Below are 15,776 nucleotides of genomic sequence, written 5' to 3' on the forward strand. Positions count from 1 at the left end.
GTTTGTATCAAGCCATGTTGGCAGTGCTGTGCCATCGGTCTAGGGTGACATGTGGCCTCTGCAGCTGCTGGCCCTTTTCCTGGTTACTCCGAAGACATAAAAGCAACCAGGGATTGTGCTGAGGACTTTGCACATACCAGAAGAAGTGAAAGTGTTAAAGCAGATCAAAGGACAGAGACTGCCCATCTCAGGGGGCTTTCAGACAAGTTTCTTTCAAGTTTTATGCAACTGGAATTTAAGTATTTTGAAAAGCTGCTTCTTTTTCTTCTTCCATTTCCTCTTTTTCTGTGCAGTTTTTGGTTTGCTGTGGGCACAACAGTGATGCGCAGATGTCTCCACAGTTAGCACATGGTAGATCTGTGTGTAGGAGAGGCTGCAGAGTGGTAACAGAGGGTGGGATGGTTACTGTAAAGCCTGGGGGTTTGTTATTATCCAGATCTGGTGGGACAACACAGTGACCTACACTCCTCTGGGTTTAACATCAAGTTTGACTTGAGCAACAAGCTCATCCTGCTCCGTCTTGCTTCCATCACAGCAGATTTCTGCATCTCCAGCTTTGAAAGAGCTACCTTGATCTTTCAGGCTGTCTTGAGTAGCAGCGGACAAAAGACCTCACCCAGCAGCTCCAGTTTCACCCCCATCGTTTTTGTCTTAGCAAGGAAATACTTTGTAGAGTCTAGACCTGGGCTGCGAGAGACACGTCCTACCACTGACTTCTCTCTGCTACAATTACGCACCTTATTTCTAGACACCATTTATAGAGATTTGGCTTCCAGTTCCCAGGTCTCACTGCTGTTGTTAGGTTAAAGAGAGGTCTGGTCTCCTAAATCTTTTTTCTGTGCAGGTGTTTGTCATGGCAATCAAGCCACTTCTGAGCCATCTTTTCAATTGGTCTAATAGATGCAATAAAATGGAATAGGCTTCCTTCTCATTTTGTGTAGTTTTCAGGTCATTCTTTATGGCTTGTTCTAAGTCTTTGTAATGTTCCACAAGAAAGTAGGACCCCAGAAGTAGTCACTGGCTGCCAGAGATGGCTTCAGTAATTCTGTCAGGAGTGAAGCCACAGCCCAGCCCTGACAGCTGGGACTGCAGCACCGCACCCCACACTTGCTCTCCTGCCTCCCAGCACAGACTGGAAGAGGTTTGAGTCTATTTGCTCATTTCTGAGTGTACCTTCATCCTGAGACAGGAGGATCTTAGAGAAAACAACCCACTTCCTTTGAGGTTTAATTGCACCCCACCATGCATTGTTAATTCATGGGACCCACTGCTGCAAGGTGGCTGGAGAGCCTGAGAGCTTGGGCAGCTACAGGTGAGGATTTGATGCTGCTGTAGATAAAGAGACTTATCTACTGTAATGTGTAAAGAGAAGCCATGGAAAGGTTGGCCAACAGTTGGCCTTGGGGCCTCTAATTCAGCCCATAACGTGGAGCAGGGTCATGGCAAAGGCCACATCAGGGCAGCAAGGAATGCACGAACCCTGGCACCAGCAGCATCTTGGCCCTCATTTGGGGAGGGGAATCCTCCCTGTGGGAAACAGGGATCACTGACATCTTTGAAACCAGCAGGGAGAATATTTTGGCTCCACCAAAACAGTGACAAAAGGATCCCAGTGCCCTGCAGTGGAATTTGCCAGCCCCGGGGCAGAGGCAGAGCTGGGTCTGTGCCCTGTGCAGGAGGGAGCTGTCTGGGGTCATGCCCAGAGCCACGGTGCAGACCTGCCCATCTCCCGCATCCCTGCGATCGCATAACTGCAGCCCACAAAAGGTCTGTGAACAGTCGATCCCCCTTTTCTTCCCCCTTGCTCGGCACAGGGCGACGGTTGCCGTGTGTCTCCATCCCAGCAAGCCTTGCTGGGGGAAGATTTGCGAGCGGGGCGGCGATACCCTCGGCGTGCGCGCGCTCCCCCTCTCCCGGGAGCTCGCAGTCCGTGCAGGGAAGGTACTTGCTCCCAATCCAGCTAAATTACTATTGACTTGTGTTCTCTGCGCTTCACAAACATTGCGCTCAGCCGTCACCAGCGGGGCTGGCGGTATCCTGCCAGGGCTAACTTGGGAAGCCAGCTGTGCTGGGCCGTTTTTTCCTGCTCTTTCCCATCGATCAAAGAATTAAATTGACAGATGGGGAATTTTGCGCAAGACGCGGGAAGGGGGAGGAATGACTTCGGGGGGGGCGTTTTTTATAGGAAGGATGCGGTGGATAGCAGGGCTGCAGAAGCTGCAGGGCAGGTGAATGAGAGAGATGTGTGAGGAGCAGGTCTGGCTTGTATTTCAGTTGTGAGAGTGTTTCCAGTGAGGGTCCCAGTCTCAGCAGAGGGCTGGGGGTGGGTGTAAAGCAGCGGAGCCCCACTGCAGCTCACCCCTGGGTATTTACAGTCATTTGCTGGAAGCAGAAGGTTTGCAGGGGAAGGCGTGCTCCACTCTGCACCCAGTCCTTGTGCCCCCCCTGGCAGGATGGGAAGAGTCATCCCCGTCCCCATCACCTTTCCCAGGTTTCTCCTCCTTTGCCCACAGACCCCCAAGCTGCTCCTTTTACCTCTCGGTTGTATTACAGACCCACTGCACTCACCCTCACCTCCCAGCCTTTTGGGCTTCCTTTTTTCTCCTTTCTTCTTCTTTTTTTTTAATTTTTTTTTTTTTTAGAGAGCATCTGTAACTAATGCAAACACATGCTGTAGCCGGAGAGTAAAACCCTGCAGGATTAGCGTGGCATCCGCAACCCTGCCACGTTCTAATCCCGTGGTAATCCCCCTCTCGGCCCACCCCCGCCGGCTTTGGCTATTGTTTAAAGGAAGCAAATGGGATCGTTAGCGGGCAAACCTTAACCAGCTTGGAGCAGCAGAACGGAAGTCGAACCAATTCACTTCCCCACCCTCCTGAGTTGGGGTTTTTTTTCCCCTTTTTCCTTCTTGTTGGAGGGGTGGGGGGATGCCCCCCATGCTCCCCAGCAGTGCCACGGCCAAGCTGGTGAATGTGGAGCATGCAGTGGGGGCCATTTGCCCTGCCAGCCCCCTGCCCACACCACAGCAGGTCCCCTGAGTGCACTGTGCTGCTTAGGGGTGCTCCCTTAGCACCCAGCACCCCCTGTCCAGCATCCCACCAGCATCCCCTCCACCGTGCAACCCCCACCATTGCCTCTGTGCTGGCTCTCTGCATGGGGCACATCAGGGTCTGGTGGGGAATGGATGACAGGTGGGGGACAAACTCTTCCCTGCAGTGGATTTGAGAGCTGAGACCATGTTTGATGCTATTTCCAAGCCCCGAGCGTGAGGCTGTCTGGGGAAGTGAGAGCCGGGAGGGCAGAGTAAAGGGGAGGGAGAACCGCTGAGCTGGCACCTTCCTCCACGGTGGGTTGTCCCTTCTGCCTTTGGATGATTGAACTGCGAAGAGCTGCTGAAGGGTCTCGGGGTGACACCGGGCGGCCCCCCTTGGCTCCCCTGAGCTCGGCAGGCTGGGTGCCGGGAGGGGAGTGGGGACTGCTGGCACCCCCATCCCCCTGCCCGTGCCCGCAGCCCCCGGCGGGGAGGGAGGCGGGTTCTGGCGCTCTGTCAAGGAATTAATTGAAAAATAAAATCATTAGATGGGAACTCCAGAAATGCAAAATTGTTGGGAGTTGGGGGGGGAGGCGGAGGGGGGGATGTGAGCTTTTGTCAGGTTAATTTCTTCTGTATTGATGTTTTGTGACATTTACTTGTTGTTTATCTCCCGCAGCAGCTGTAATACTAAAAGAAAATGCACAGCTTGTTCCATTTATTTATTTTACACCTTTTCTTTAGTCCTATGGTATGTTTGTTTGTTTGAGAAACCCAGCGAGGCTTTTGATGTCTGAAAGCAGGATTTAAACAGCTGTTCTCCATGTGCTGCTCGCAAGCGAGAGCCGCTGGCTGGGGAGTGAGCGGGGGGGAGAGGGGGCTGCGCCGTGGCTCCTGCCAAGAGGGCACTTCTTGCCTGGCCTAGGAGGCAGCGACCATGTCAGCCTTAGCACAAGGACCAAATGGCTTTGTCACCCCCAGTACCGGGTGCTGATGTGGGGTTGGGATGCTTGCTCAGGTTCTGGCAGCCCCTGGGGGTTTCTTGCCATCCCACAGGCTGTAGCATCTGTGGGGATGGATGTGTGCATGGTGCTGCACCCCAGGACAGTTTCAGGAGTGTGACAATACCAAAGGGTGTCACAGAACAGTGCTGTTGGTGTGGGGCAGGAGAAGCAAAACAGGGACATCCCTGCCCAGCTGTCAGAGGAGAGCCAGCCTCTTGCCTTCACCCATTGCAGCCAAGGTGGGAGATGCAGGCAGGGCTGCAGGGCCAGACAGTGATTTTATGTCTAAGCAAGGATGTTCGTGCGTCTGCATCCTGCCAAGAGCCTTCCTGAACCAAGGCTGGTCACTGGGTTGGTCTTGTGACCACTCTTTGATAAGGGGTAGGTAAATTGGGGTCAATGGGAAGGGTTGGCATCACCAATGAGCCTGTTTGGACACTGGGGCCTGCGAACCAAAGCATGCGTGGTAGGGGTAGAGTCACGCCTCCAGCCGTGGTGTCCTGCCAGGGCCTGGCTGGTGAGGAGACGTAAATGATAGTTGAGGGTCTTTACCCGGGAGTGGGATGAGGGAGGCTGGAGGTAGCCGGAGATGAGCTGGAAGTGGTTGTGCATGATCCCAGGTTTTAATTTTTGATTCTTCTTCTCCCACATCCCCTTTGCTACCACCTGGGCCTGGACAGACTCCCCAAAGAAGAGAAAATGCTCAGAGGTTTTGAATGAAATCCTGGAGCATCTGGAAGAGGAAGAGAGCAACAGAGATGAGGCCATCTAGCAGCTGCCTGGCATCTGGTGAGGTGGGTACTGGGGCAGTGGGGCCGTGGCAGGCACAGCTGGCCCTAAAGGTCAAAAGCCTCGGGCTGCCGCAGGGTTGGCAGTGCCAGGAGGAGGAGAAGGTGGCATTGCAAAGACTCAGCAGCCTCCGAGCCAGGGTCCCACCTGCTGCCTCTCCTCCCTGTCACCCTGCAAGCTCAAAGCCATGGTCTCAGGGAGTACAGCCCAGGTTGGGGCTTGGTTTAGGCTCTGCATTGAAGTGAGTGCATGCACTGCTCATGTTTCCGTGTGCTCCCCAGTGTGTTTGCTTTCCTACAAGGGAAGACAGCAGAAGTGCTGTTGCAGCAGAAACCGCTTGTCGAGTCGTGAATTGGCCCTCGCTGTGGTTGGGGGAGAACAGATGGGCTGCCAAAAAAAAAAATGCCTGTTTGGAGACCAAACTGCAGCTGCTGCCATGAAACAGATAGTTTGGAAATGCCTTTTCCCAGCTAGCACCCGTGGCCTCCACAGCTTCGCTGCCTCCCAGGCCACCATGCACCCCAAGGTCTGGTTTGTGCCATCTTGAGTGCTGGCTGGCATCGCTCCTCCTTGGCATGTGTCTTCTTGGAGTAGCATTTCTTGAGTCTGGAGAGCATTGGATGGCAGAGGTTGGCAGGAGGGAGCCAGGAATTAATAGCTCCCTGCGATCAAACACCATGCAGTTCAGCCAGCCCCCCACCTCCTTTTGAGACTGCCTAGCAAACCCTGTGTGGGTTCAAGAGAGGTGAGACAGGCTCCTTCCCATGTGTTTGTGGCCGTGGTGGAAACCCTGGATTGTTGGTAGGAAACCTGTTCACCAGCCACAGCATCTGGAGAAGTGCAATAAAATCACCAGGGAGGCTCCTAAGTCCCTCTGAGGTGCACTTTTTCTATCCATGGAGGGACTTGCTGCCCACCTCCATGGTGATGAAACCCCATCCTGTGCTCAGAAACTCATGCAGGGCCAAGAGACAAGTGCCTGTGGGGAGGTGGCTCGGGGCGCTGGGTTGACAAATCCTTCATGCTGGGGAGAAATCCCCGCAGTGCTTTCTCCAGCAACACTGTGTTCGCTCAACACCGCCAAGGGAATGATTTTGACATGTTCTGGTTCCTGTTTTTACAGTCACACAAATGACACCCGGTTCCTAAATCCCAACCAGGTTGCCCAGGGGCCCCCTGTTTTTTGCGGTGCTGCTAGGGCTGCCGTGCTGCATGTATCTGAAGCGGCACTGAGCCCACCGTGCTGGGGGGAGGCCGGGCTGCCCTCTGTGTATCCGTGCTGGCCAGCCTCCCCGCGCTTGCTGGCGTGTGTTTGTGTGTGCGATGCACATTACTGCCGGAGAGGCTGTTTTCCTCTTGGCAATATCTGCCTATTGCTGCGAGGCGGTACCCAATACACCTAGCAGTGGGATGCTCATAACCTTACTTATTACCAGACTTTTGTTCAACCCACAACACCGCTGGCCGCCTGAATAGCGAGCACATCTGGGCCTGGAGCCGACCAATAACCCCGTTAATACATCTGCCTTCCCAGGCTGCCGCAAGCGCCGGGCACGAGCACAGCGCCAGGGCCCTCCTGATGAAAGGGAAGGTGCTTACGTGACCGCAGGAATAATCCGAGTTGGGTTAAATAACTGCCTGCTTCATGCAGTGTGTCTGCAGTAAGTGCCGGGGCCTCGAGATAACATTTGTTCCCTTGGAGCAGCTCTGATTTAAGGATGCCTCCAGGAGTACGTGCTGTTAACACCTTCTCCAACAGCTAGCCCGAGGATGGAGCTGGGGAGGGATGGAGGCAGGGATGGAGCTGGGGAGGGATGGAGCAGTGCAGGAGGGACAGGACAGACAGCACTGCTCGGAGGCCAGGCAAACCCAGAGCTTTCAGATGCATTCTGGCCCAGCTCCTCTGCAAAGCTCTCCAAAACCAGACCCCCCCATGGGGCCCTGGGCTTGGCACCAGTGGGCTCGAGGCTCCCCAGCTCTTTGTGGACCCCCAGAAAGAGCCTGAGTGCTGCGCCCCTGTGCCGGTCCCCCAAACCGTGCCACAGCTCAGGAGCCCTTCTGCTGCCTCTGAGCAGCTCCCCAGCCCCCAACACTGGGCTTTCCTGCTGTGGGGCTCAGGGGCCAGACCCCCAGAATTCAGGGGTGCCCCTTCAGAACGTCTGTAGTGCTGTGGTGTAAAATGTTCACCCCTTAGTGCAGCTCCAGCACATCTGCCCTGCCCCACAGCTGGCAGGTGTTTGTGCTCAGTGGATGCTGGGTAAACTGAGGCACGGCTGTCGGAGCAGTGCTGCCAAAGGGGGTCAGATGAAATGGTAACAAGCCCACCAGGGAGGGAGAAAAATCTCTTTTTTTTTTCCTTTTTTGCCCAACATTCATCTGTGGCATTCCCATTCCCACTCCCTCCACTGCTCGCTGTCACATTCACCATCTGCACTAGCACAGGGGGAGGCAGCAGCGGGACCCATTGCTGGTCCCAGGGCAGCTCTGCACTGGGGGTGTCACCATGGGGAAATGGGGCTTTAGTATCCCGGGGGTGAAGGACCAACCAGCAGCACTCAGCACGGCCGACAGCTGGCAGAGAGGACGGAGAAGCCCGACAGGATCCCTTCCAGGCCCAAGTAGCACCCAGCACACGATTTAAGCGAAGCTTTGTGGGGTTGCAGGTTGGGGTTGGATTTTCCTGGGGTTTTTTTCTTTTCCTGGGTTGTTTTTTTTTCCCCCTCTCCCCTCATTGTCTTTTGTGGCAGGGCCGGTTTCTTGCTGAGCGTCTCTGAGGTCTGCAGCAGCGACGAAAAGGATTAGCGCAAGCAGAGCATGTAGGCTTTAGAGAACAGAGCAGAGTTTGGTTTCAACATCTAATTCAATTTGTTCTGCCGAGATTGAAATATGAAATGGTTGCCAGTCAAACGTTCAAAGGGGGAGGAGGGAGGAAAGAAGAGAGGGAGCCTTCTCAAATTTAAATTTTAATGAAAATTAATTTAACCCTTTGATATGTTTTAAAACGTATTATTTCCCGGTCTGGAAACAGGCTAGAAAACATTCATGAGGGGTTTTTTTTCCCCCTGTACCTTCAAACATAATGAAGATTTTTCTTTTTCCCTTAATGATACTTATCTTGTTGAGCAGTTTGACATTGGTTAATTTTTCAGGCAATTTGGTATCAAGGAAATCTGTTTGATGTGTACAGGAGGGGCTGTGTATGTGTATACAGATATATGTGCCTGTACATTAATTATGAAAGTGCTGATCGCAGCTCTGGAGAACAGTTTGAGTTAATTCCTACTCTGCAAGCAAAGACTTGACTTCTTTGTACGTATTGAGAAACCCACACATTGCACCCCTAAAATTACAGTGGGTTTTAACGGGAATTTTCTGAAAATGAGCATATACCTGCTAATTACCCTGAATTAAAATGAATGCCTAAGTAGGTCTGCAGGAAATTCATCACTCCCCACTGCCTTTTTTTTCCCCCAATCTGAAACAATCCTAATGATAAAATAATGCAAACTCTCTTAACTGTCCATGTAGTTAAACCTGGGATATAGCCTCCCACCGGTCCTTAACCTTGGCGGTGCTTCTCCAGCTGAACACCATCGCAATACGCTTATTTTATTTGGGAGTGATAATAGTTTCCTTTAGTGGTAACTATTATTCAGAAATCTATAACAAACGATTGCACACTAATTGTTGTAATTGGGCTGTGACGAGCTGTCGCCCTGGTCCCCTCATTTTGCTGGCTCTTGACACTGCAGGGCCGGTGTCACTGGGTGTGCTGGTCACCCCTCAGCTGCCCTGTGCTCCCTGGGGAGATCTGGGCACTTATAGGGGGGGAGGCTCATCTGCTCTGGGTGTCTTTTTTGGGGTGGGCGTGCTGCATCCAGGCTGTGCTTATGGCAGAGGGGATGAACAGCCATCTCCAAGCCTCTGCCCTGGACCGAGGACACATCTCTGCAGGCGAGAGCTGGAGATACGGCCATCCCGGGGGCTGCGCGGGTTATTCCAAGCAATGTGGGGGGTGCAAGACACATGTTCACACCATCAGAGAACTGAAACTGGTGGGTTTTGCTCGGTCCTGTCTCCTGCAAGCCCTGGGGTACAGTGCAGAGTCCCTGTGGGGTCTGCAGAGGGGGTTTTGCCAGGTTGTGGTGGCTTTGTCTGGGGCGAGACCCTGGTGAGCTGGACGGCAGCGGGAGCTGTGACGGCTGCAGCTGTTCCCCAGGCACCAGCCATATCCCCCTCCCCAGGGCCGGCTCGGGAATTGGATTAGGATATTATTCAAATGCAGCCTTTTTACTGAATTAGAGGGTTAACGGGTTTTAATGTAAAACTAGCTTTACTTTATTGCTGCCTGTTGCCAGAGGCCTGTGTGGGCTGTTATCTACTTAAGGGGACAGCAAGCAAGTCAAGACAGAGAGGATATCCAGCGGGCCCTGGTTTTGCTGGGTGCTGCGACTCCCTCTGTGTCCAGTACTGGGTGTCTCTGCCAAGCGATGCTTCCCACTGCTCCCAGAGCCAGGCTGTGCACTGCTGACCTCTTTGATTGCTCAAAGTGACTTATCATCGCCTTTGGAAAACTCTTGACCACAATCTGTTATTTTTCTCACTGTCCCACGGGAGGAGGCAGGGGACTCAGTGCAGGCATGGGCAGGCAGGTAGCATCCCGCTCCAGGAGCTGTTGTTTTCCTGAACTGCAGGCTTGAACTGCTGCTGCTTACAATGTGCCCCCATCCCTCTGCCCAGCCGTGGGTGGTTTCTTTTCATCCCCATCGCACTGATCCTGCCTACAGCATTAGATCATGAATATCAGCTCTTCTCATTTCTTTAGTCCTGTCTTGCCTTTGCAAAGTCTTCCTCCCAGGTGTGCCCCATGGAGGGGGGCTCTGGGAAGTGCTGAAGGGCCAGGCAAGCCTCTCTCTTCGCAGCAGGCACTGTAGATGCCATTCACCAGCCCTTTGCCAGGGCTGCAAGAAGAGCTCGCATCCCCTCTGCGTCGTGCTTGCTGCTTTCCAGCCCAGCTGCCGGCTCCAGGCAGGAGCTCTGGGATCTCAAGCCTTTCTGTCTGCCTGTTCGTGTTGGCAGCCATCCCCTTCTCCCCAGCATCTCTACCAGCTTTGCTTGTCTGCTTGCAGAGGCAGTTGTGGTGTCTGTGCATGCTTGAAGTTGTCTTCCTGAGCTAGATGTGACAGGAAACACACAGGAGGGGTTCGGGCTTGAAAAAAAACAGTGCTTTGGTTGCTGCTCCCTTGAGATGGAAGAAGCAGTGTGAAGGCGGGTGTGCTGCTGGTGGAGCGATGCTCCCCCGCGGAGACCTTCCCTCCCTGCCTCGGTTTCCCCATTTGCAAAGCACGGTGCAGACCTACAGGTGGGAGCAGCTGTGCGCCGTGCCCATTCCCACATCCCTGCCGGGAGCAGCCCGGCTCCCTGCTGGGTGTGCAGGTGTGCTGCTAACTCCTGTTTTAGCTGGCAGTCGGGGCTTGCTTTTCTTCAGCTCCTAATTGTCTCCCTTCCTCCTTCCACCAGCCCTTTGCAATTGCAAACCCTGTTTGCTTCTCCCCTGCCGGAGGATTAGCCAAGGGATGCTGCTGCCCCGTCGTTTCCCCACCTCGCATGGAGAGCTCCTTTACCTTCCCTGCAGCCTGTGTTAAAATATTCTGACTGTGTCTAAGGGATCACACAAGTCACCCCTGAGTAACTGATTGCCACCGAACAGCTGGGCTCAGCCACAGCCGAGGTGACTCCCAAGCAGCTGGACCCTGTCGAGGAAAGGGACAGCAGCAAACTGGCATCACCCCAGCTGTGGCCACCCATGGGAACAGTTGGCTGGGATGCTGCCTGGAGATTTGGGGAGCATGAGCTTCTCCTTAATATTACGGCATGTCTGGACCTTACCCTTGATCTGACCAGCGTTTGGCACCACCACCTTCCAGCTTCCACCACTACCTTCCTCACCGGGAAATAAAACAGGAGAGCGAGAAGACAGTGTGCAGCTTTCCTTTCTCCAGTACGTGGCTGCGTGTGACTGAGACACGCTGCCTCCTGTTTTCCCTAAATATATGCATTGGAGAGGGAGAGAAATCGCATGGCAGGAGCTTGAGATTTCAGACTTAGCCATTCATGAATAATAATCAGGCTCAGTAATTCACAGTAAATAGGTATCCAAATTGGCTAATAAGGAAGGCTTTCACCCCAAACTGGAGCTAGGAAGAGAGGCAGAGAGAATATGAACAGACATTGGCTGAGGCGGGTGTGTGCACAGTGTGACCTGAATCGGTGAAAAACGGAAAGTGATGCCAGAGCTAGAGTGAGAAGAGCAGAGAGCAGCGATGGGGGAGGACCCCGGAGAAGGGACGGTGGTGGCCAACCTCCCCTGCTACGGGGCACCGGCGGCCACGCACAGACCCGCAGGGGCACGGAACCCTACGTTCCACAGTCCGTAACTAGTGCCACGGCATTAGGCTCAGCTCTCTCTTCCAGCCCCAGGACCGTGCTGGGCTGAGGGGCATGAGCACGCCTGGCCCGTGCATCCTGCCAGCGCTTCTGCCCCACAGCCCACCTGGAGCGGAGGGAACGGAGCCGGTGACGTCACGTCCCCACGTGTGACATCCCCAGCTCGGGGCTTAGCAAAGGTGCTGGGACAGTCATCGCACACGGTGCTACCTGTCAAGGGGAGTAAGAGTAGGAAAGTAAGAGAGAGGTCTGCAGCATGTGTCAGGGGAGGTGATCTGGGGGGAAAAATGCTTTTCTTCATGTTCATTCAGATTTTGCTTTGTCTGCTGGTTAATTTTCTCCTGCGAGAGCGAGTGAGGCAGTGGCAGGAGCTGCGTTCAGGTGCCGTGAGGTGGCTCTTGGTCTTCATCTGCCGGCAGCAGGCTCTGACAGGGAGGAGTTGCTGCCCCACAGGCACCCCTTGCTCGTGGGAAATGGCTCCCAAGTGCCGGATGCTGGATGGAGCAGCAGCAATGGGTGCTCAGGAGGTCACAGTTCTTCCCTAGAACAGATCTGCCCTAGAGCTGCTTCCCAACAAATAGTCCTCTAGCAGCATCTTAAGATGATGCTAGATAAAGTTAAGATAAAGAAAAAAGTGGAAAAAATGGAAAAACACCTCTGTGGATCTCGGTCTGTGATTTGGGCTATTTAAATACGCAGAATAGAAGCTCAAAATGCAGCTGATGAGTAGCTGGAGGAAGGATGCCCCTCCGAGGGCTGGCTGTTGCCAGGCTGTGTTTTGCAGCTGCTAAATGACTTTTTAAATTGAGGAGAAACCTACAGCCACTTTTACAGTCCCCTTAGCTCCCTTATATAGGGCAGTGCGATGGCTGGAGAGCACCATGCTGCCACTTGGCTGAGTTACCAGATATTACAGTCCCGCTATCCTACAGCAAGGAATCGCAATGGATTCGAAATAAACCGCAGCAACTCTGGCCAAAGGCGATTTTCCTCCTGCCCTTCCACACCCCTCCCCTCCCTGTGCTGCTGAATTGAGGACGCTCGCAAAATTTAGCACTCTGGGTGGCACATAGCAAACAAACCTTTCTTTTTTTTTTTCACCATGTGTCTTGGATTATTTAAGTGTGTTGGAAAGTGGTTTTGGAGTGTTTTTCCTTGGGGTGTGACAGATGCACTCAGTGCCCCAGCAGCTGCAGCACTGCAGAGAAGGTGGCCGGAGCCCCCCCGCATCCCTCTGTCCCTTTCCTACAGCTTAAACCATCCCTCACGGCCCAAAACCAGAGGTGGGATTTAGCAGGTGTAATGAGGACAGCTTTATAAGCCACGAGAGATGGAGGGGAAATCATGCTCCTGCCTCTTCCAGCATTTGGTGACCTAAAATCTTTTCAGAGTTAAGTGTAGCCCATGTTAGCAGCCATCCCACTGATGCTGAGGGGCTGGAGAAGTGCTTTGGTGCTGCCCTCTGATCAGTCCAAAGGTTTTCTACTTCATCAGCTTAGAAATCAGACCACAAAATGCAAAATAAAGCTGCACCAAAAGCACCACGAGAGATCTTTGTCCCGGCCATACACTAAGTCTCCAGGCAGCCATCCTCATGGGGCCCTGCCTTTGTGGGGTCCACCCTGCCCTGAGAAACCCAGCAGCAAAGCCCAGGCTTAACCTCAGCCTCATCCCTCCTGCCAAGCCTAGGCAAAGCTGAGCCCTGCCTGAGCCCCATGTTGGAGACTTAAGAGTATTTTAATTTGTTTTCTCCTCTGGGTGGGTGTGCCCAAAGCGGGACCCCCCCTTTAGCCACTCTGCTGGCATGGCCACCCCCTGGGCTGCCACCGCCCAGGGCTGGGAGCGTCCCACTGGTGTCTGAGCCAACCCAGGTTATTTTGACAGAGCCGAGGCAGGCAGAGACAACCTGTGCGGTGGTGCTGGTGGCTCCAGAGGCTCCGTAACACCTGATGGGGAGGCAGAAACAGGCAGATTGCAGGCAGGAGCTGTTTTAATTTCATTTTCAGTTGAACCCAGCCCAGTGAGTCAGCCTGGGCTAAGCAAGCCGCAGGAAACAGGAGGATGGACTGTCCCAGGAGCAATTTTAAGCACATGTCAGGAGAAGCAGTGAAAACCACACGCCTGTGGCCCGCTGCAGGGCTGTGGAGGGCTCGCCCCAGGGGGTCACAGCTCGCCATCCTACCCCCCACCCCTGGCAGGGTAAACGGGACAGGCTCATCACCCGCGGGCAGCTGCGAACTAGAGCAGGCACTCCTCCCACCTGAAACTGGGGCTGACAAATGAAATCTGGAAGTTGGGGGCTTTTAAATTTAAAAAAAATCCCTCCCCACTCTATGTTTAGCTGCTGTGCCTGGAGCCCCGGGCCCAGCAGCGAGTGCGGCTGCGTGAGGCGGGAGGGGGGTGGCGGGGGCAGAGCAGGCAGGGCGATGGCAGGCAGGAGCCTTGGACTTCGTTAGGATTCAGCCGTTAGATCTCTCCTTTCTCTCTGATGGCTGAGTGTGATTGACACTTACAAATTACCCAGCCAAAAGTGTCGAGTCTTTGACCCCTGAGTAACATCTTTGGCAAGCCTGAGATTTGCCAGCATTTTGTCATCTAATTACTACAAATCCCTTGAAAATTCACTGGCTGGTGAATTTTTAATGCGGGACAATTTCAATGTGATGCATCGCCCAGATGGGCACGCGCGCGTGCTCCTTACCTCTCCCCCCACCGCCTCTTCTCCTTCCCTTTCTTCTCCTTCTCTCCTTTCTTTTCTCCGGTTCCTTCCCCCATCCCGTTTCTTACCTCCCTCCTGCCTGTGTTCATCTGAATTCATAGGAAGCGCCCGGCATCTCATCCCCTCCCCAGGCTCTCATCCCGCGGGAATAGCCAGCCGTGCCCAGGATGGAGCGGGGCACTCTGTCCCCCAGCCCGGCAGCAGAGTGCTCGAGTCCCCCTCACTGTCTCACCAGCTGTGGCAGGGAGCTGCTACGTGGCATTAATTTTTTTTTTCTATCTTCTCAGGTCTCTCGCTAATGGATGGAGAGGGAGAAGCCTCTGCCAGGGACTCTGCAGCCAGCACACTTGTTGCCAGAGGAGTCCACTTGTCCTGTGCACCTGAGGGCTGATTTATGCCGTGCGTCCAGGTCTCTATTCCCAGCCTCTTAAACAGACCTTGCATTCGGAGTGGGAAGAAGAGCCCTTGTTGACGGTGGCTTCTGCCTGAGGATCGCTTCTTAAATCCGGGCAGGGATGTGATTCCCCTCATCTCAGCAACCGCCCAGCCTGGTGGCACAGAAACTTGGGAAGATGGGCACTTCCCCTGCTGACCCCAGGGACTCCAGCAGAACCTGCTCTTAATGTCTGAATTAAATGATAATTTCTGTACATTAAAAAACACACATGTATTTTAAGAGTTTTCTAAACTGAGTCACATCTCAGGTTTGTTTGGATTTGTTTGTTTAATACATATTCAGCACAGCTAGGTAGTTATTTTGGTCTGATGGGTAGATAAGCATATTTTAGGAGGAAGGCCTGGGGTTTGTTGCGTTCGGCTTTGTGCCTGTGTCATTTCTGTCCCCGCTCTCAGGCAATCGCCTCCCGTCTCTCCCTTCCCGGCTTTCAAAGGGAAAGAGGCTTTGCTTTTCAACCAGGGTACCGCTTTACATATGTACGCAGCTGATAAAGTATTTTCACTTCGCCCCTTTCCCCTCTGGGAATCGCTGTCTTACGGCAAAACTGTTTTGTCTGACAAGGGCTGCAACAGATTACACGTGTTGGCTGCAAACACAGGGCCTTTTTTTTTCTTTTTGAGAACCGCATACCTTTAAAAAAAAAATCTCTATCTCTGCACTGCCATGGTGAGCTCTGCCTTTTGCCTCATGTCCCCAGGAGCAGCCCCTTGTTCAGATTTGCCTGTGGCATCAGACCTCCCAGGGTGATGCATCTCTCTGGTTGTGTGTCCAGATTGGTTTTCTCATGTGAGCTTAATTTGAGCCTGAATCTACAAAAATGCTGCTGATTCTGTCAGGGCTGAGCACTTCAGTTGGTCTGGCCTGGGATCTCGGCTATGGGGTGAGATTTCTAGGGACCCCTTGACATCAGCATCTGCAACATCCACAGAGGTCAGTGGGACTCGGAGGAGCAAAGCCCTCGTACTGCTGAGGACCAAGTGTTGATTTTCACGCTGGCAGCTGCAGCAGGGAACCACATGTGATAGACTTGGGGTCATGCAGGACACCCCTTTCTGACCCATATGTGGGCCATAGATTTCTCCCATCTTCTCTAACTGGGAGCCAGCTGGGAAAGGTGTGGGATCTGCTTTTCAAAGAGGTTGTTCAGGCATTATAAGAAAAATCCTTCGCTTAGCCTACCTAGCAAGAGAGGAGCAGAGGAAACACCTGCCCAGGAAGGGGGTCTGGCCCCCAGATCCGTCTTCTGAGCTGCTCCTTCCAGATGCCCCTTCCAGAAATGTCTCTTGTCTTCCCATCAAGGAAACCTTTCCCAGAGGGGAAGGGCTCAGA

At 53.5% G+C, this 15,776-nt stretch overlaps 1 protein-coding gene across 1 annotated transcript in view; it reads left to right on the forward strand.

Annotated features, from left to right (window-relative positions):
* Positions 1-14,674, forward strand: part of RBM19 (RNA binding motif protein 19) — a 70,793-nt gene extending 56,119 nt beyond the window's left edge. The window contains exons 23-24 of the mRNA XM_026859820.1: positions 4,716-4,829; positions 14,278-14,674. Of these exons, the coding sequence (XP_026715621.1) occupies positions 4,716-4,807 (92 nt within the window). The 3' untranslated portion in view covers positions 4,808-4,829; positions 14,278-14,674. The remainder of the gene's footprint in view (positions 1-4,715; positions 4,830-14,277) is intronic.
* The last annotated feature ends 1,102 nt before the right edge of the window (positions 14,675-15,776 follow it).

Source organism: Athene cunicularia (assembly GCF_003259725.1).
Source record: "Athene cunicularia isolate RWA chromosome 15 unlocalized genomic scaffold, athCun1 chr15_part1, whole genome shotgun sequence".
NCBI lineage: Eukaryota > Metazoa > Chordata > Aves > Strigiformes > Strigidae > Athene > Athene cunicularia.